This window comes from Epinephelus lanceolatus, chromosome 5 (assembly GCF_041903045.1).
Source record: "Epinephelus lanceolatus isolate andai-2023 chromosome 5, ASM4190304v1, whole genome shotgun sequence".
In the NCBI taxonomy this organism is placed as follows: Eukaryota; Metazoa; Chordata; class Actinopteri; order Perciformes; family Serranidae; genus Epinephelus; species Epinephelus lanceolatus.
In genome coordinates, this window is record NC_135738.1 from 31,533,192 (window position 1) to 31,554,631 (window position 21,440).

General features: G+C 42.7%; 1 protein-coding gene across 1 annotated transcript in view; it reads left to right on the top strand.

The window, feature by feature from the left end:
• Nucleotides 1-21,440, top strand: part of LOC117253938 (neural-cadherin-like) — a 100,597-nt gene that overhangs the window by 66,684 nt on the left and 12,473 nt on the right. The window contains exons 16-28 of the mRNA XM_033621833.2: nucleotides 279-422; nucleotides 1,897-2,180; nucleotides 2,679-4,287; nucleotides 5,022-5,115; nucleotides 5,946-6,130; nucleotides 7,058-7,287; nucleotides 7,799-8,076; nucleotides 10,124-10,338; nucleotides 13,176-13,303; nucleotides 13,447-13,574; nucleotides 16,248-16,371; nucleotides 19,872-20,055; nucleotides 20,329-20,495. Coding sequence (XP_033477724.1) covers nucleotides 279-422; nucleotides 1,897-2,180; nucleotides 2,679-4,287; nucleotides 5,022-5,115; nucleotides 5,946-6,130; nucleotides 7,058-7,287; nucleotides 7,799-8,076; nucleotides 10,124-10,338; nucleotides 13,176-13,303; nucleotides 13,447-13,574; nucleotides 16,248-16,371; nucleotides 19,872-20,055; nucleotides 20,329-20,495 — 3,770 coding nt within the window. The remainder of the gene's footprint in view (nucleotides 1-278; nucleotides 423-1,896; nucleotides 2,181-2,678; nucleotides 4,288-5,021; nucleotides 5,116-5,945; nucleotides 6,131-7,057; nucleotides 7,288-7,798; nucleotides 8,077-10,123; nucleotides 10,339-13,175; nucleotides 13,304-13,446; nucleotides 13,575-16,247; nucleotides 16,372-19,871; nucleotides 20,056-20,328; nucleotides 20,496-21,440) is intronic.

Genomic DNA, 21,440 nt, shown 5'->3' on the forward strand with positions numbered 1-21,440 from the left:
CTTTCTGTTCAAAACAGTTACTCCTATAAGAACAATAAACTGTTGACAAAATGAATAATTTATGTAATTACAACACATATTTATGAGTAATGTTTTTTCTGATTTCCATGTCAATGAGGCACATTGCGTTTCGGTTAAGTGCCTCTTCCCCACTAAACAGTGACAATGAATTGTAGAATCAATAAACAGATGGAGGGAGAATACACACATACCGTGTTTGCCAGTGTGTGTGTGTGTGCTGCGCCTTTTAATCTTCTGCCATTCTGTCATTCTTGCAGACACAGCGTATGTGAGGGTTTTCATCAGCGACGTCAACGACAACAAACCAGTCTTTGCTCAGCGACTGTATGAAGTCGGTGTCGACGAGAATGCAGATGTGGGCCTGGCTGTTGTCACTGTTAGTGCTAATGACGAGGATGAAGGTATGCTTGATGAGGCAGCAGACTGAGGAAGTCCCAAGGAGATTTTACCGATGCCACTTCCTAGAATTAAAGGTTAAAGAAGCAAGCCAACCGGAACCTATATAAAAGTTTTTTGTGAGATACTTTGAAACTTCACACAAGTTTGCCAGATTGCACGTTCTTTATTTCTCACTCCCTTGAAATAACAGAAGTATTTTGGCAGCCCATCAGTCAGTTTTTCCTGCAGTGAGTTGTGTGCCAAGTACGCACCTTTTCTTTTTTCTTTTTCTTTTTCTTTTTTTTTTTTTTTGCGAGATGCATTTGTAGCAGAATGCATAAAGTGACCCTGTGGGCAGTCTTTCCCAATCTGGCCTGAGCTCTGCTGAAATCACACTGCTGAAATCATGCGGTGTGCTAGATTTAGCAGTCGTCATTTGAGTGCTTGGTAATGCACTGTTGCACATATGTTCCAAAAAGAGTGACACGCTCCCACACAGTAGGTGGGCGGGATTTAACCAATAAAGCAGTTGCTCATCCGCCGTAGAGCGGTAGCCTAAGATCCCTTTATCAGGCATGTTTAGGTCCGTTAATCAAGTATTTATGGTGAGCGGGGGTGCAGCTTAGGCTGGGCTGCAGCGCTAATGATGAATAGCTGTGGAATAACACCAACCTCCAACATTAAAGTTGCAATGCTGTTGCAGTTGTGTCTGAGAGGCTACGCTCAATCTGTCTTGTTTAAAAACCAACACCCTGGGCTTGACTGCTGTAAGCCTGCCAGATCCCTGTGGGAGGCAGGGAGCACTTTGTCAGCTAGGGTTGTGTTAATAGTACAGATTAGTGTATTTACATGGGATTGTAGCTACTTTAACCCAACAGGATGATTGAAAACGAAGACTGTTCATTCCAGGAGATTATCTTATCTATTCCAATGTTAAACCGGTAGACTGGATGGTCTCCATGGAGACACAGAAGATAAGTTCAGATATTGACTTCCTCTTTACTAAACTACACCCCCCCCCCCCCACCCAGCCACCCACCCACCCTCTCGCGAGCCTCAAAATCATTCCCTAGAGGGCACTATTACTGTATGCTTCTTTTTACTCTCATGCTCTCCTTTACTTTTTTCAGCACTCTTTTTTAATTAGTATCTGATTAAAGCCGAGAACGTTTCCATTTAATTAAGCAATCAAAACAAGAAAGGGAAACATGAAAACCTACTAATGCTCAGGTCTTGGAGGAAAGGAGGTGTAATACTCTTGTGGTTACGCCGTTCTCTTATTGCTAGAATGATAGTGCTTCCGCTTAAAGTAAGAGGAAGGGACAATACTGAATTATTCAGCAGCAAACCGTTGTTAAGTCTGTTACCTTCTTGAAATATTGCTTCACTTAGGTTTCACCTCAAGATTGCAGTAACCTTGTTATAAAACAGTTAATTTGCAGAATCAGGATGGTGTTTTCACATTCTCAATCATGCATTTTGTAATTACTGCCACAGGAGCCAATGCCAAGCTGCGCTACCAGATTACATCTGGCAACAAAGGTGGTGTGTTTGACATCGAGCCAGAGGTGGGGACGATCTTCATTGCCCAGCCTCTGGACTATGAGCAGCAGAAGAGATACAAGCTACTGGTCCTCGCCTCCGACGGGAAGTGGGAGGACTATGCAGCCGTGGTGGTTACTGTGGTCAATAAGAATGACGAGGCGCCCGTGTTCTCCATGAATGAGTACTATGGATCTGTCACAGAGGAGCTTGATGGGTCACCAGTGTTTGTACTGCAGGTGAGAGGCTGAGATGATTAAAGCTAAGAGGTTTTCACTGCAGGTTTTCCATTAATTACTATAATCCATAGATCTGTAATTATCTTGACAGCTTCACAGAATTTCAAAGTGTAGCAGTGTGTGGCAGAAAAGAACTGCTTGAATTACTATTTCAGTGTATCCAGTCTTTTATTGTTTATACACTACCGTAGTTTGAAACATTACAGAAATATCATTCCACTAAGTTAAAGAGACAGTAGTGATGGATCCTGTGTGTGGAAACTCAGTAGTAAGACTGTCAGACCCATTCTGAGGCCAGATGCAGGAAACATGCCTGATCAGAGCTCATTGCTTCAATTTAGGTGGTCAGGAAAAAGTGCAAACACTTAAACGGGCTGTCTAAAAAATCCAAAAGCAAAGAAGACCCGGGTGACGGCTGAAAAGAGATAAGAGGAAGTAATTTGAGTTTGACTAGATGAATGAGTATCCATTTTTTTAAGAAGTTGTCTTTCTCTGCAGGTGACAGCCACTGACCCGGACAAAGACGCAGACCAGGGCGCCATACGATATTCCATTCATGGCCAAGGGGCAGAGTCACACTTCATGATCAACGACATCACGGGGGAGATGTACGCCCAGCGCACCATGGACCGAGAGGAGCGTGCCGTCTGGCGCTTTGTTGTCATGGCGACAGATGAAGAGGGCGAGGGGCTTACTGGCTTTACGGATGTTATTATCAACGTGTGGGACATCAATGACAATGCCCCCGCCTTCACGTGTGCCCCTGATAATTGCCACAGCAGTGTGGCAGAGAACTCCCCTCCTGGAACGATTGTTGTGGAAATGACAGCGGTAGACCTTGACGATGCAGCTGTAGGTCAGAACGCAATCCTCACGTACCGGATTACAGAGAATGTGCACAACGCAAACAATGCAGACCTTTTCACTATTGATTCCAGCACTGGCACTATGTCTGTGGCAGCAGAGGGTCTGGACCGGGAGTCCGCTGGCAGCCACCGGCTGGTAGTGGAGGCCCGGGATGGCGGGGGTATGACAGGTACAGCCACTGCCACTATAGTGGTAACAGACATCAACGACCATGTGCCAAAGTTTAGAGAGGACCGCTGTAGTGCTCGTGTGCCTGAGAGCACTAATGAAGATGCTCCCATTCTGGAGCTGAGTGCTGTGGACCCTGACGCTGGCACATATGGACAGCTGGCCTTCAGTGTGGTGGCAGGAGACCCGGAGCAACGATTTTATATGGTCAGCCACAGACTGGAGCAGATGGGCACTTTGAGACTGAAGAAGAAGCTGGACTTTGAGAAGCCAGGGGAGCAGCGGTTTAACCTTACCATCAAGGTGGAAGACTCTGACTTCTCCAGCTTCATCCACTGTCAGGTTCTAGTAGAGGATGAGAATGACAATGCCCCTGTGTTCACCCCGATTTCCCACCTGCTCTCCCCTTTGCCTGAGGACGTAACTGTAGGAACCAGCATCATTCAGGTTGCAGCCACTGATTCCGACTCAGGCCTGAATGGGGACATTTTGTACAGCATTCTCCCTCAGTCTGACCCAGCTGGACATTTTACAGTCAGCCGAGCTGGTGTGGTCACAGTTGCCAGGCCACTGGATAGGGAGATGGTAGGGGGTTATGAGCTGGTTGTCATGGCGACAGACCGGGGTACCCCGACACTGACTGGCAGTGTCACGGTCCACTTGCCGCTGCTAGACATGAATGACAACGGGCCAGAACTGGAATCAGCCTATACTCCTGTGCTATGGGAGAACAGTCCAGCACCTCAAGTGGTCTGGCTCAACAGGAGCTCAACTCTGCTTCATGTTGTGGACAGAGACTCCCCAGAGCACGGGCCCCCGTTCTTTCTCTCCCTACCCTCAATTTACTCCGCGGACTTCAACCTGCAGGATCACGGGAACGGCTCTGCCACGCTCACTGCCCTGCGGAGATTTGACAGGGAAAGGCAGAGCGAGTTCCACTTGCCGGTGATCATGACCGACAGCGGCAATCCACCAATGACAGCCACGAACACGCTCACCATCACTATTGGCGACCAGAATGATAACGCCCACCAGGCAGGAGAGAAAGATGTCTATGTGCATAGCCGCAAGGGTGAGTTGCTCGCTTCCCCTCATTTCATTCTCTTTGCCCCTTGCTTTCGCTACAGAGCTTTTCACTGCAGGCAGAGCTTGAGTGAAGAGGGGAAACTGAGGCTACAGCTGAAGGGTAAAGTTTTCACTCCCATACCTGCTTGGTGTAGTCTGGAATTCATAATTGCACTCTTCCTTTTACATTCTAACAGTGTTTTGTTATGGTAATATCGTTGTCAAATCCTTTCTCAAGTCCTCAGCACATCCTTCCCTTGCCAACCCTATGCCTAAAGCTCATCCGAGCATCACATTATGATAAGGATCATGATTCTTCTTTGTTTTGTAGTTTTTTACCCTCCAGGTGAGTTGGTAAGGTATGTTGGCTTGTTAGTGTTTTGATCGCACACTCAGCTATATGGCAGTTTTGGTAATTGTGGAAAACAGGAACGCCGTGACTCATCCTGGCTGCCATTGTTTACCCAGCTGCAGTACTCTGGCACTGCAGGTCGATAATAACATAATCCATACTGAGATAGCCCTGCTTCCTTAAGCTCCACGCTCTCTGAAGTGGAGCACTGAGAGCCTATTCATTCCAGCAGTGGGGCTCCACAGTTATGGGCATAATAAGTAGAACAGAACACAAGAATGCAAGATAAGGAGAAGAGAGGGACGAAAAGATAAGTGTTGGCATCAGCAGATTCTGTCCAGACGGAATCAATGTGTGCGTGTGTGTGTGTGTGTGTTTACCTTGAACAGGAAGAATGGCAAATGCGGCACTGGGGAAGGTGTATGCCCCAGATCCTGATGACTGGGACAACAAGACCTACACTCTGGAGACAAGCGCAGCCAAGTAAGAGCTCTCTGTTAAATGCATATAATTTTTTTTTTTTTTATGAAAACATGCTGATCTCCAAATGTGCAACACAAGTACAAGTGCTATAGCAATACAGTACCAGGAGAACTGCCAACAGTGTAGAATTGTAAAATAAAGAGGATGTGGACTCAGCATTGAGGCTGTATTTCTCTAACAAGGCCTTTTTCAATGATATCACCCAGCCTGAAACATGCCTAACAGGTACTTCTTCTAATCTTAGATACAATTCCCTCACCTCTAATAAAAGATACACTTTTCGAAGGGACTTTGATAATAGCCGTCAACAGTGATTGGCATTCTGGAATATGCAATCAGATTCAAACAAACTAGGCAATCTCGGTCCACCTGTATGATGTTACCGAGATGAAACAGCCAGTACGAGCACCGTCTGACTCCATCAGGGACCTTGTGCAGCTCTTCAGTATTCACACCCTCAAGATCAGATTAGAAATACCAATTGCATATTTGTTTTATTCATATAACAAATTCTGACAGTTACCATGACAACTATAAAGCTCTTTTGGAGCGAAAGAATTTGTTTTTTTATCTCCTTCTTGGCGTTTTTCCTTTTTCTTTTTTGTTTTTTTTCCGCTCAATATGGATTCGCATTAACTTCCTGCTGGATTAAACCCAGGTACCGCTGACCAATTCTCTCCTTGTCTGTCTGCCATCTGTCAGCTGTTTTTTCTCTGAACAAGAACTTAGGGGGGAAAAAAAGGAAGCCACTTGTCTTTTTTTCCATTTCTTTCTTTCATCTTCCTCTGAAGCCGTCCTCCACTACTTAACAGCTCCTCTGCTTTCCTCAGATACTTCAGTCTGAACCAGAGCTCCGGAGTGCTGACTGTCCGCCAGAACACTCCAGCAGGCAGCTACTGGTTGAGGGTCGGGGTGTCTGATGGGGTGTGGCCCGATGTGTACTCAGGGGTCAGAGTTCATGTCAGAGAGCTGGAGGAAAAGGCCATCCTGTCGTCCGCCTCACTGCGCTTGACCGGTAACATTAGCAGAAACACTGACTCACTGGTGGTATAAACACTTAATTTTCAATCATGTGTTGCCTGCAGGTATATAGACGTGGCTGTGTCTCCACATCAACCCCCAAACCAGTCAAGACAATATTGAATATTATTCAAGTGGATTCCCTGTCTCAGTCATCCTCCACAAAATAGAAAAGTTGCTCTTTGTTGCTTCTGTTGTTCAATTCCTTTTTGAAGCTGATGTTGAAAGAGACAGCATCTGCCACAGGCATGAATAAATTGGTACTTTTCATTGACTGATTATCAGGTTGTCAATCCAGTTAACGCTGAAATAATAGGCTGTCAGGAGAAATTTTTACACTTTCATTATTTAACATTTCTAAGCATTGTAAAGCAACCTTTCACACTGCTTGGTGGTAATGGTTTCCTTCTTCGTCTTATTCTTTAACACTTTGAAGTTGGTGTTAGAGTGTTCATTTCTCCGTCAGTCTCTCAGAGCAAATCGGAGTTATAAAGGTCAATTTAGAAGTGTCAGGTAAAGTCCTTGACATTTAAAAAGCCATTCGGCGAACAGAGTCGAAGGCTATTATGGATGCCTCTGACTCCAAGTCATTATCATTTTTGGAGATTAAAGATGACTGCCCACATTCTCCGGATATTATTGGAAGGTGGCACCACAAATGTGATTGATTCTCCGGTCATTAGAATATTTTGTACAAAGCAGCTCCTCAAGACCCTTACTTTAGTTTAGCGAGGAAATGAAACGATTTTTACTTGACTGCATCACGACTCATTCACCTTATGGATGATTCAGTGAGGAAGTGGATCAATAAAGGGAGATGTTAGGCTACCTCTTGTGCTAATGGAATCAGGAACTCAGAAGACTTTGATCAACTCCATAGTTGTCATTGACGAGTCAGTAGTTCTCTCTTTGTCTCCTGAAGGCATAACAGCGAGAGATTTTATCGACTCTCACGTCGAGGGGAAGAGTCGGCTGGAGACGTTCTGGGACTTCCTGTCTGAAACCCTGTCTGTCAGACCGGGGAGCATCAACATTTTCAGCATAGCAGACAGGGAGGAGAAGACTGTGGACATCCATTTCTATGTGCTAACTGATAATGGCTACCTGCGCCCAGAGAAGCTGCACGCCGTCCTCAGCGCACATAAAAAGAAGGTATATATACCATCGTGTCTGATAGATAGAGATCAATGCTCATATATCAAGTGATACTCCCGGGAGCTTGAGGGGAAGCGATAACGGGGCTTTTTATCTGCCCTTTTATTTCCACACCAACTTTCTGTCTGTTTACTGCCTGGCCCTGTCATGTCTCTTTGTCTCTCCCATTCATTTCTTCTACATGTCTCCTTTCTTTATTTTAATTGCTTTCTTTCTTTCATGTTTTGATCATGCATCATTTTGACTCCCCCGTCTCTCCTAACTATATGTCTTTCTCCTTTAAAAACAACCAGTTATTGAATATTAAAATAATTTATGTAGATTACGCCCTGCCTTCCTCTTTTGCATGGCTTGTCAGGTCTTTTATCCCTCCAAATGTATATCACTGTGTACCCCGCACCACCCACATTGGAGATACAAAATCGTTGTATCTTCACTGACAATTATTGTAATTCCTATTTCTGTCTCCCGCACCTCCTCCCTTCTTCCCTTCTCTGACTCTCCGCAGCTGCAGTCACTGCTGCGTTTGAATGTGAGCCAGGTGCAGGTAGACGAGTGTGTGCGCGCGGACTGCAAGACATCCGGCGGCTGCTCCACACAGTTAGGCATCAGTGACTCGCCCACCCTGGTAGACTCAGGTGCTTTATCCCTGGTGTCAGTGAAGGTGACATCCTCGGCTGTGTGTGGCTGCGCTGCCAGGGAAATGACCCACCAGCCCTGCTCCTCCTACGCCAGTAACCCCTGCCTTAACGGGGGAACCTGCGTCGACACCCAGAGCGGGTACAGGTGAGAGGCATGTGTGCAGATGTTCAGGAGCACTGAAACTGGGGGGAGGTCTTATAGGAAAGGAAACAGAAATATGAGTTTTCCTGATGTGCTGCAGTCTTCTCTTCAGTCCTGTCATACTAACTCTAAGAGTGACATCTTGGAAAATGAGTCCAGAATTATTAAACTTTCCCCTTGTGAGAAAAATCTCCTTCACCTGCAACTTGACCTAACTTGCTTGAGCTGCTCTGCTGTGTTGTCAGCTGAATATAGAGTAGCAGGACTTTCAAAAGGCTTTGGGCTATTTGCAATTGAAGCAATATGCATGTATGTGCATATCATTTTTAAAACTGGGCTCTTGAGTGTATCTTGCCAAGATGATTAAATTAGGTCTCTAGATATATAGCCTGATATTGAAATTTTAAAAAATTTGGTGTGCTGTGTTTTGCAGATCGTAAAAGTAAATAACGAACAGAGCCTTTGTATCAAGTACTTTGAACATTAACGCTTAATATTTATAAATGGCTGTAGTCAATAGAAACAGCTTTAAATTCAAGCTCATAGGTCTCTGTGGGAATCGTATCACAGAAGAAACAGCACGCAGTTCATTTCATGCACACACTAATGCCCAGATTAAATAAATATAGGGCAAGGGGATTAGTACAACTCTGGCCCCCCTCTATGCTCACAACTTCTCAAAATCTCATTTAATGCCATTTACTTCATGTAACAGTGTACAGAACACTCTTTTCCTTCTTTTATCTCTTAAATTGTCTCTGCTGCAGTTGATCGGCACGCTGCTGAGAAAAGCCCTTGTTCTGTAAGAAGACCATCTTCCCGTATGTGCTATATGTGCCCTCTTGTGAATGCAGTACAACCATAAAGAATCCAATTTTTGGTTCAACCCTCTGTTGAAGGAGCTTAACAGGCAACCTCAGACGGCAGCCGATCAGATATTGTCAGTCAGAAGTGAGAAAAACATGCCCTGCACTTCTTGATTTGGATTGGCACTGCTCTCATGAGTCACATGAAAGAGCTGTAAAAAGAGTGAGGTGCTGCGCACGGCGTGTGCATATGTATGCATAAGGCTACACTCCGCCTAAGCCGTCCCTTTTGCTGCGTATGGATCAGTATTCCTGACATGTGTTACCCCTCTGCAGAATAAACAGCGATGGGGAGAAACAGCCCCTAACGGCCTCAGTACACACAGCCTTCCTCAGACACTGCATGAAAATAGATGGCTTTGACATTATCAGCAAAGCCAGCTTGTCTCACATGCCTACATTGGAGGGGATAGGATGAGATCAACTGGTCCCTTCCATCCTCGCCATCGGTGTGATGGAATGGGCTGTTTTTCATCGCTGCATGTATCTCTGCCTTTATGGTGTTTTTGTGCGATTATTAATATTTAGCATTATGGTCTCACACACAAACACGGTGAAGATAGGCATGGAAAACATTTCATTTCCAGTTTCTGCAAGAGCAGTGATCCCTAACACTCAAGCTCTAATCAAAGTAGATAAGTACAAGAAGAGGCAATTGCACAGATATCAAGCAAAGCGTGTAATACCTTAAGAATGGGAAGGGGGCGAGTGGGGATAAGTGAGAAAAAGTCCAGGAAATCAGCGGTGGTACGGCGCATAGAAAAGTGAGAGAAATAGAATTAATTATCTCCTAACAAAGGAGATGTGATGTGCCGAGCAGGAACAGTCTCTGGGGGTTCAGCTTGGGCAGCTGTGATAGATAAAGAATAGACCGGAGTAATGTTGTGTTCATAGCTAATTGATTTAATGTACAATTGAATATTCAGGGCCTCGTTGCTAATGCAAACAATTGATTCATAAGATCGCCTTCTTAGCTGCATGTGGACCGCAGCACGCTGGAGCAAAGTCAAAACCCCCTCTTGTGTGAATCAACAATACTGTCACGTCCACAACAGAACAGTCACCATGCTCAGATCCAGAGATTGGACAGTGTGAAGATTTCACAGAGCACAACACATGAATGACACTGATTGTTTCTTTCCCCTTGATTTTCCTCACTTTTTTTTGTTTTCACTGTGCTACAGGTGCCACTGCCCCCCGCAGCTTGAAGGGCCAGACTGTCAGCAGACAAGACTGAGTTTCCTTGGCAACGGCTATGCCTGGTTTCCCCCCATAAGGCCGTGCTTTGATAGCCATCTTTCACTGGAGTTCATGACAGAAGAAGACGATGGACTGCTACTGTACGCCGGCCCGTTGGCCACTCTGCTGCCTGGGGAATCCGAGGACTACATGGCCATAGGTAAAGAATGAGTCTGGATAATTAGATGCGTGCTGCCAAGGGATCCGTCAGCCATTATTGCACTAAAACTTGGAACTTAATTTTGTGTGTTTAATTACTGGGTGGTGGCTAATCAGATATATGAGGCAAATTTTGTTCGTTAGTGTGCTGCTGAGGGATACGAGTACTCACTCTACTGAGTTCTGCAGTAAGTGCTTAATGTGCTGCTACACGGGCAGCACAGTTTTACTGTCTAATGTGTGTGTAACACTTTGTCATGTGCTACGAGGAATTATATTTCTGCTTACCCTCTGCATCAGTGTCACAGCAGTGCTTCCGCTGAACCGACTCTATGACTGGTGGACATTCAATGTCTCAGTCAAGGACACGTCAGCAGGGTTTATTCTTGCTGACACAAAGGCTCAACCTGAATCCTCCAGGTGAAGGACAGCAGTAAACATTACATCAAACTGAACAGGTGATTGGGTGTTGTGGCGGCGACATGTAAGGCTTCCTACTTACAAAGTGTTTAGAAATAGAATCCCAATTGAAAAAGACTTTCAGTGCAATCTGACCTACATTACTGTAAGCATTCATTTAGCTGTTGGTAGTATGGGTAGTGGTGTCTTTTTTAATAAACTAAATAGCAAAGGTAATAAAATTCATAGAGCACAGTAAAACCAAAAAGGCACTGGATGTCAATATGACGTCAGAGAGGCGCTGGACTCTGTAAAAGACGTTGGGTTTTGTTTTTCATACCTTAGAACCATCCATCCATCCATTTTCGTAACCGCTTATCCTCTTGAGGGTGGCAGGGGGGCTGGAGTCTATCCCAGCTGACATTGGGCAAGAGGCGGGGTACACCCTGGACAGGTTGGCAGACTATCACAGGGTTGACAGTCACCAATTAACCTGCATGTCTTTGGACTGTGGGAGGAAGCCAGAGTACCTGCAGAAAACCCACACTGACACGGGCAGAACATGCAAGTGCTGCACAGAGGGGCTCCCTCCTGTGATCGAACCAGGAATCCCTCTTGCTGTGAGGCAACACTGCTAACCACTACACTGCCGTGCCGCCCTACCTCAGAACCAAATGTCGTTATTCTATGTCAAGAGGTCATTGGCATGAGATGTTTGGAAGATGTTACATTTTGCAACACAACTTAATACCAACAAAATACAAGCATTATCTGTCGTCAGTATTCTAGGTCAAATTGACGTTGGTATTAGACATCTTGTCATTGCATTGTGGTCACCCGACGTCACAACCTAAATTTAACCGAAAATCAGCGTCTAAAATGGTGCTGGCCAGCTGGGAAAGCTTTAAATAATAAAGATAGGTTTTAAAGTAATGTTGGAAATATTATGCAGATTATGAGTGATTATAAAATGTGATAGCAACCAGTCTAAATCATCTTTTTGTGCTGTGCTGCAGGCAGCTATGATGGGGTAAATGCTCAGTCTCTCTTGCATAAACACAGGCACACACTTATACATAGATATGCACAATCTCCAATTACCATTTTCTCTCTCCATAATTGATTTTGTTTTTACACTAGGGCTAACTGGAACTCACCACTGTGAGCTGTATGAGAATGTGGGGTGGACTTCTCTCACATTGCCTCCTTTTAGTTTCTAAGGCATTGCTAGGGAAGTTACACTTCTACCTCACTTCTCTTTTAAAAATCAAATCCATCTCTCATCACAAACTCACAGGAATTTTTATCCCTTGAAACTCCTCAGATCACTGCTGACCTTGGTAAATTAGCTTTTAGTTTTTTCGCACTTATTAAATGGAGTAAGTTAGAAGAGGTATTTAAATAAGACAGATGTCATTAGATCATTTCAAGTGTATGCTAGATGATATGGTTGTTTTTCAGTGCTCCTGTTTTGGTTGATTGACAAATATGATAGTTATTTACGGCCGATTTTGCTTTTGTTGTTTAACTTTTTCATCTTTTTACAGTTTTTTTTTATTGCTGTTTATAATTCTTGGTAGACATTGCTGCTAGTTATTTGTTTTAATGGACTTTTTCATCATTTTATTGCAGTTGCTGTCATATATTTGTGTCCTTCTAGCCTGTTGAATGTGAACTCAGGGCATTGCTGTGAAAGAGTTTAATGCTCAGTCAATTTTCCCAGAATGAACAATGGTTTGTTGATGAACTTAAAGGGTTGGTTTACCCAAATTACACACAAAATACATATTTTCTCATTTACGACTTGCGGTATCTACCCATGCAGATAGTCTTGTGTTGTGTTTTGAGATATCCGTCTCTCTGATTCCTGCGTCCACCCCAATATAATGAAGGTTAATTCAATTTCATTTGTGGGGCTCCAATCATATTAAAAATGAGATTTGAAAAAAAAAATCTAATTCCAGAAACAGTGTCATCAGTGCTGCATAATTCACAGAGCTGGTTGTGAACTTTAATTTGGATGAACCGACCCTTTAATTAATTCTTATTTCCTATTTCATGTTTAAGTGTGAGTGTTTTCCATCGCCTTGTTTCTGGTGAGCACATGGCTTCGGATTAAATGCTACAATCCAGCTGTTTTATACTGTCGTTCTCTCTTTTTAAGTTCGTACTGTGAGGTGAGATGCTTTCATACATCCCATGGGTTTTTTGCCGTGCCTGTATGAACTAGTAATTTGCATCTTGCCTCTTTTTTCTTTATTTCAGATACATTTCATCACAGTTTTCTTAACCTTGCTTGTACATTTTGTCAGCGCGAGCAAGTTAAGCTGTTTTTCTATCCTACAAATCTCTAACAGCATTTTTGAGTGAAAAAGATTTGATTCAGGTATAATGATCTTGATTTACATCGGAGTAAATTCTTAACTTTGTTTTCCTCAGAGCTGATTGGTGGGACACCTAGTCTGAAAATTAACCATGGCTCTGGCACATTGGTCCTCCAGTTAACAAATAATATCGGGGTGACGGACAGACGCTGGCATCGCCTTGATGTGAGGAGCAACAGCAAAGTAAGAGACATGTCATTCTCTTTTTCGCCCTGTCTCAGATTGAAATTCATACTGTAATTATTAAAGAGCGCCTGGCTAAAATATACTCATACATCCACATGTACAGCAGCGATGACCTCTCTCCACTCTCACCCAATTTAAAGGAAGTGCGCTTCACTCTCGATCGATGTTCCACTGCGATTATCATGGAGACGGAAGGCGTGGACTCATGGGCAATGACAGAGGACCGCTCCTCCTGTGAAATCCGAGGGGTCACACCCAACAGGGACAAGTAAGATCAATGACTGGAACAAGTCTGACCAGCACTGCACAGTATAAATACCAAGCGCTCCTTCTGAATCCTGAAGGGAGCCGATAAGTACTAAGGTCATGGGATAAAAAACGCATTGTATTCATTATATTTTATAATAGATGCATGAACGTATAGGCAAGTAAATAAATGTGGCTACATGTTTATTTTGAAGAACCCTTGTGTTTATGGTTGTAGCCAACAATTAGGGTTTAGAAATTCTCCAGGGGTCCTTCTGGGGTTTTCCTGTGGTTGAAAACTATTAATCTTCTATGGTTTTGTTCTCCTCACTGTTTTTATATCTAAAAGGATGCTTGGCCCAGAGGGACAGTGTCTTAGTGCCCCATGTCCCCACAGGGGTAAACAATCCTATATAGAGTGCAGCATTAGCAGTCACAGATGCAGCAGTTTGCAGAGTGGTAAAAGAGAAAAATGAGGAATAAAGTCAGTTTTTAAATATGGATGTGATAACAACACTGCATATAGTGTTTATGAAGGATATTCCGGCTTCACTGGATAGAGGCTATGTACGTTCTACCCTATTAGACTAGTAGCATTTTAATGATCATGGCTGCAACTAATCATTATTTTCTTTGTTGCTTAATCTGTTGATTGTTTCTTGATCAATTGATTTGTTTTTTTTTGGTCTGTAAAATGTCAGAGAATAGCAAAAAATGTGGATCAGCTTTTTTGGCTATTCATTCAATAGTTGACAAGTTATCGATTAATTGAATATGTTGACAGCTCTATTAATGATATTGATATTTAATTCTGTTTATAATGTGCTGGCATGCGGAACTTACTTGGTCACATGTGTAATACAGGTGTTGTGACACACAATTTACGTAACATCGCAGCCCAGTAATATTGATATAGGACTGAAAGATTAGATGAAGAAGTAGTAGTAGTGGTTATCAGTAGAGGTGGTGCTACATAACTGAAACTAACATTTGAATCAAGATTATTTTCAATATTTACCACTTTGTTTATTGTTTTTTTGATTAACTGTTAAATAGTTTAATGCATTGTATGTGAAAAAACAGTGTCCTTTCAATAGTTCCTATAGCCTAAGGTGGTGTTTTCAGGATACTTGTTTTGGCTGACCACTAGTCCAGACTTCAAGGAAATTCAGTCATATTTTATGAATTTAAAGGAATACCTCAACCAGAACATGACCATTTGTAAATCAGTTATGCCATTTTACCTTGAATTTGTCAAGAAGATGTTGTATTTCTCACGTCTACATAAAAAATACTGACGTAGTGGGGATGACATTTAACACCAGAAAACCATATAAAAACATTTACAAACTCTCGCACAACTCCAGGTTTCATTTATCCAGTCGAATGCTTGGTGCTTCCCAAACACATGCCTTTTCACTAAAAAACCTTGGTATTAGAGTCTGGCCTTGATGAGAGCATAGTTTCACTTAAAGTTCAGTTTCAGTTTTTTTGCAAAATTGTTTTCAAAGTACCAAGCATACGACTGAATAAATAGAGACTGAGATTATACTGCACGAGTTGTGTGAGAGTTTGTAAACGGATGTTTTTATATGGTTTTGCTGTTAAACGTGGTCCTCAGTTAGTCCAAAAAAATCAATGTGTTTACCGATTTCTGTGGAGGCATGCGAGAAAAACAAAATTTTACTCATAAATTCAACTAATTGAATTACAAATGGTCATTTTGTGCGTGAAGCACTCCTTTAAAAAGGCTCTTGTTCTCTCAACATAAAAAAGAGTTAAGCCCCTCCCTCTGGTATATTAAACAAACACGCATTGTCTTACGCTTCATGTTCAGAAAACCGTGTCTAAAGAGGTGTTTATGTACAAGCTGCATGCAGTAATTTATTGAAATCAAATCAAATAGTGAAACAGACCATTTTAAGCTCACAGTGTTCAATTTTTGTCCTCTCTGGAGGGAAGAAACTGTTGATGAAATCCTCCCATATAATTCTTAAAATACCAATTAATCTTTCTGACTATGCTTCCGCACATAGTCACAGCTGAGTTTGTTTTCTCCCATCGTGGGCTCGGCCTGGCACTGTGCTCATTGTTTTGTTGTGTAATTAAGCTTTGAGTTTATGAAAGTTAAACAATGTACATAAGGGCTTTACCACTGCTATTCATTTTAATAACTCGTAACAAAAAAAACCTCACTGTGTGAGTTTCAACTTATTAGGTAGTACAAATAGTTATGTTGAACATTAAACAAAATATGTTAAACAGAGAATGAACTTGTTAACAAGCTAAAATTAGCATTAAAAACATTCAGTTTTATCTTATTTGTGCAGACAGTTTTGAAGATGCTAAGAGCTGCTGTGCTGAATCAGTTTGTGTTTTGACCGTTTCAGGCAAATGTAATTTACCCATTGTGCATTTATTTTCACTATAAGGGGAAAAAAACAAGAAAAAGATGTCATATTTGTTGTCAGAGAGCTGTAACAGTGATGACAGCCTCAGCAGGAAAAGAATGAAACCATGAATTTTAACCTTGACAGCTCATATGGTGTGTGTGTTCCTTCTCTTCTGCCTGCGTTCTTGTTCCTTTATATTGAGAGTTGTGTTCTGAATTTTAACCTTGAGAACTTACATGGTGCTGTTCCCTCTTTCTTCTTCTCTGTTTGCTTTTTTATTGAGAGTTGCTTTTCTTTCCCAGGTATCTGAATGGAAGTCATGTACTGCAGCTCGGAGGGGTCAATGAGAACATTTCCTATGAATACCCACAGCTGCAGCACAAACACTATACTGGATGTATAAGAAACCTGCGTGTGGACAGCAAGGTACTGTGTGGAGCTGGCAGAGTTTAGTAAATACGCATGGGGCCTGTTTATGAAGCCAGGTGTATATGAGTAGATTGCTGTATTGTATTGTTGTAATTATTCTTTACCAGTTTGGGTGGCAGGCCACACAGGTGCTGGAGGATCTGTGTTGTTTCTTTACTTTTTTATTGCAGAAATACTGTGTATACTTCAGCACAGCTATTTATATGAAAGGACTGTGGCGCAAGAAGCACTTAAATAGTTTACTTCAGTAAAAGCAGTAATACAACAACTTCAACACTAAAAGGAATAATTTGCCGATTTTCAACCATCTTTTTATCGCAACAATGTGGGTAGTGTGAATGAACCCAATCAATCAATAAATCAATTTGTTTCTCACATAAAATTAGACAAAATACAGTTCCAGTAAAATTCTGCTAGTTCCATCAACTTGTGCATCATAAACATACTGTAATAGTGAATATAAGATTATGAAGCTGGGCAGAGTCTTGACTCACGATCCTTGTGGCCTGAGGGTAGAAGCTCTTCCTGAGCCTCTCAGTGCTGGCCTGGTTTAACCGGTACCTTCTTCCCCGACCTCAGCAGAAAGAAAAGGCAGTTATCCAGGTGGTTGGGATCTTTTATGATTCTCCTGGCCTTATTTTTGCAGTGCCCGATGTAAACATCCTTTAGGCAGGGTGGAGCAGCGCCTATAGTGTGCTCTACTATATAAACCACTGTTTGCAAGGCCTTGTGGTCTTGTTTGGTGCTGTTGTTATATCAGGCAGTGATGTTCCCAGTCCAGATGCTCTCGATATTGCAGAGTAGAAATTCCTCAATGTATGAGGGGATACCTAGAATTTCCTCAAGGGTCTGAGGTGACACAGTCTCTGCCTTGCCTTTCTTACCACTGAGTCAGTATGCATCGCTCAGGGCAGGTCCTCAGTGACATGGACACAGAGGTACTTGAAGCTGTCCACCCTTTCAGCCGAGGATATTAAGGGGGGCATAGTTCCTCTGCTGCTTCTTCCCAAAGTCCACTGTCATCTCTTTAGTTTTGCCCACGTGCAGGAGGAGATTGTTTCCTCGGTCCTCTGCTTCCTTCAGTGGTAAACTTCCCTCCATCTCACCAGCACCCAGATCTCTTTGGTCGTCTCCAAGCTTTAGAGCCATTTTCGCTGGCTCTAGGGTTTTGCTCAAACTACAGATTGTACTTCCGTATTTTTGTACGCTCATTACTATGTCAATCTCGGGTCTAATTCCGATCAAACGGTAAAACTAGGCAGGCTGATTAAATATGAACCAAAATTCTGTTACTGCGTTGCCTGTTTCTCACCTAAAATGTTTTCAGAAACATATTTAACTAACACTTTTACTTTGATTCAAGATATTGTTTGATATTGTTTCCTGTATCAAAACGGACAAGCTCCTATTATGTCACCCACCAGTTTTTACTGGGCATATAGTGCCAGTTTCATAAGTATTTGCATCTTTCTTTCGCATAGATGGCCTAGTTTTATGAAAAGACCATCTTTTCAGCAGTGAAATACTTCTTTAGAGAGCAGGTTCATTTTCTTTTCTTTTTTATTAAATTTATATATTTATTTGTGAGGTTTTTATATGATTCTGTAGCTTCCCAGTAATTTTCCTTATGTATTTAAATCCCAACATTCAAGTTCTGGTTGAAGCACATATGTCAAAATGCTGTTTTTCTGAGCCCACCTGAAAACGTTTTCCCACATGACCTTACATGGGTTTCTGCATAATGATGTTACTATTTTTACCTCCTCCCAGCCCATCTAATTTGCCACTTTGTGAGTGAGCCCAGCCTTTTTGAGAACTGTGTGTTATAGATCCACCAATTTAGCTATATGCCTCTAACTCCCTAAATGGCACGGAAGCTAAGCAATGTACTGCTGTGTGCGCCACGTTAGTTCGGATTCACTAAAGTCACGCAATAACACAACTAACCCATCAGGGCAGCGACAGACCAGCAACTCCTGTGTTCTGTGAGGTAAATGCCATTTTTGTCAAAGCAGTCTGGTGGCTTTGAAGAGGGTGATCTAACAGCTTCAGTTACCACTTAGAAAGGGCCTTCTGACAGCAAGGTAAAGCAATGAAAGCATTACGTTGGCTATGGATAACTACCTCATACAGCCAAATTTCCATTTGAAAAAGCTGGACAAGAATGCAGATGAACCCATCCTTTAATCACAAGCTCTGCATCCAAAAGTGCTTAAAGGTGCTCTGAGGAGTTTTCTTCCAAACGAAAATTCTACTTACATTCATATCCATGTGTTCTTTCCAGCAGTCTCTTTCTTAACTGCAGTTTGTTGGTGCCTTGCTTTGTTTCTTGCTCCACCTGAATTGGTGGACTCATGTAAAACCATTGGCAGGAATATGTTTTGTGTGCACATTCTCGTACATGTGCATCCTTGTGTGCGTGCCTAGACGAACAAAATAGACACCCTCTCATAGAAATATTGCTCTGTAGCGCCACTAATAGTCAGAAATTCCACTGGGTGCCTTTATGCAAAGATACACATGTAATATCAACAAACTATACTGGAGTCTCAAAAGCAAGAATGCTCATTAAGCAGCAGAACAGCATCACTCAGTATTAAGGTACTATGTATTACACTATTCGATTATTACAAGTGATGCATAAATTATAGATTAATATTGTTCTGCGGATGGATGTTGTGGTGCTAAATTTAGCTTGTGTAATCTATAACAATACAAACTTTATAAGATGATCATAGTTTTGAATGTAAAATCTTAAATAAATAAAAAGCAAGCAGTAACGATAGCTGTTAATACATGTAGTGGGTTGGAAATCACAATATCTGGCATGTCGAGGAGTAGAGCATTAAATCCTCAAGATCATATACAACAAACAACTACTGTGCTGTGAGTCAATGACACTACTCAACTGTTGCAACGTTCTGCACTATTATCCTCACACTGAAAGGCACTTTTGCTTTGTTGCTACAAGTGCAGTAGCCTCATTGTCATGCTGCCACAAACACGGCTGACTGCAGACAAAAGACACCATAACAACCGGCTGATTCCAGTTCCAGAACGCAATTTGTTTTTATTGATTACAACCTACGCTTCTATTGACATTATTTAGATTATTTGTGTTTATAATACACTGTCATTATATCTATGCATGGTGTTCAGTACTTCTTTTTTTTCCTGGTTTCATGATCATATACCATAGGTGTTCATAATGTGATCTAGGTAATCTAGGTTTTTTAAGCTTTCATCTCTTGTTCTTTGCGTTTCCGCTGCTGTGACACTTAAATTTCCCTGTGCATGATCAATTAGATAAATCAAGATGATTTCATTGAATAATCAGCAATTAAAAGATACTTTTTTCTGTCCTTATCTTCAATCACACTACTGTTCACTCAGTGACTGTCGTTGCAAGGACAGATATCCACACTTTCATTTTTTTCTCCCATCGCTGAGTTTTTCTCCTATTTGCATTTTTCTTCTGTTCTTCTTCTCCCATTCAGCAATATGACCTTGGTTCCCCAGCTGAATCCACCAACACTGTGCCAGGCTGCTCTCTTATTGATGACCACTGCACCAACATGGAGCAACCGTCCTCCTGCGGCAAGAGGGGTCGCTGTCACAGCGAGTGGGGCTCCTTCAGCTGCCTGTGTGAACCGGGTTTTACGGGGCCGCAGTGTGATCAAGGTAAGCACATATATTTGCTTTTCAATCGACCATGAGGTTTTCAGGGAAAGAGCGGCGAGATCTCAGTAGGGTTTGGGATTTTAAGCCTCACAAAGTGTACAGTCCAAATGGTACATGTGGGAAGTACCGCGTTCCAAAACTTCACTTTGCTGCAGTGGGAAGATAACCTCGCCTTACATAAAGAACAGCACGCCCTCACTGTGATATCCTCGCGCATTTCCCACATGACAGCTGAATTAATTGAACAAGCCTTGTGTGTTTTTGATTGACAAGTGGCTCCAGAGTTCTCCTTTGACGGCCGGAGCCACGTTCAGTTCCAGCTCTTGTGGTCGCTGCCTGCGCGACAGACGAGGGTCCAGGTTGGGGTTCGGACACGTGCCGCCTCTGGCGTCATCCTCAGCCTGCTTTCCCAGGAGCAGAATGAATACCTACGTTTAGAGGTGAGTCACAGCTGGTCTCTACCCTCTACCTTGACAGCTCTGATTGTTTTGTCTGTGGGCCTTAAGATGATAATTAAAGCGCGGACAATGATTGCTGCAAATGCTTGTCAGACTGAGAGTGAGTAATATCAGGGTTGGAGACATATGGGTGGATACTGAGGGGGCTGGGTGATTGACATATGCATGTTCTCGACAAGGTCTTTTCAGTGAGTCTGAAGAATTCTGCTATTGAGAGGCTGCTATTTCAGAAATTAGGCCTCTTTTTATTCAAGGTTATTTCTGTGTTTCAAGCACAATTCAGTGTGGCAAGCAAGGAACAGCGTGCACTGTAATGCAAGGGCAGACTGCTCTCAAGTGAAGGTCAGATCCCGTGCTCCGAACCTGAGGGTTTTGACACAGCTTTGCTCTGAGTGGTGAACTCAAAGTCACGTCTGCATGCAAGCTGCTCGCTTTGCCACAACCGTGGAGTGGTGCTCACACTGAGCGTTTTCTTCAGGAGGCAAGTCTCCCTCACTTTGCCAAACCTCCATAACAGCATTCCTCTCCTGCCTGACACATTCCTGAGTGGATATGAAGCCAGCGTTTTGTCGAGGCCTTTCAGTCTCATTGACTGACAGGCCGAGTGTAAACAGCACCTGGAAGTAAATGGCTGTGTTAGGACTGTCACTTTCAGCTAACTCTCAGGTCAGCTGTTTGCAGTGAACCTGTCTCCGTTATGGTATATTCCACACCACTGGTCTGTCTTTAAAAACATCTTGTCTTTGGGCTTGTTATTTGTTAGACAGCATTGTTTAAAGCATCGACCTCATCTCTTGTTCCTCTTTGGGTCTTTACACTTCATGAGGAAAAACAATGTTGTCCTCTTCCCTTGTTGCAGTCCCACGGTGACAGGAAGAGGAAAAGGCTGTAGCCTTTACTGTATGCTTGCTGTGAAGCCCTCTCTGT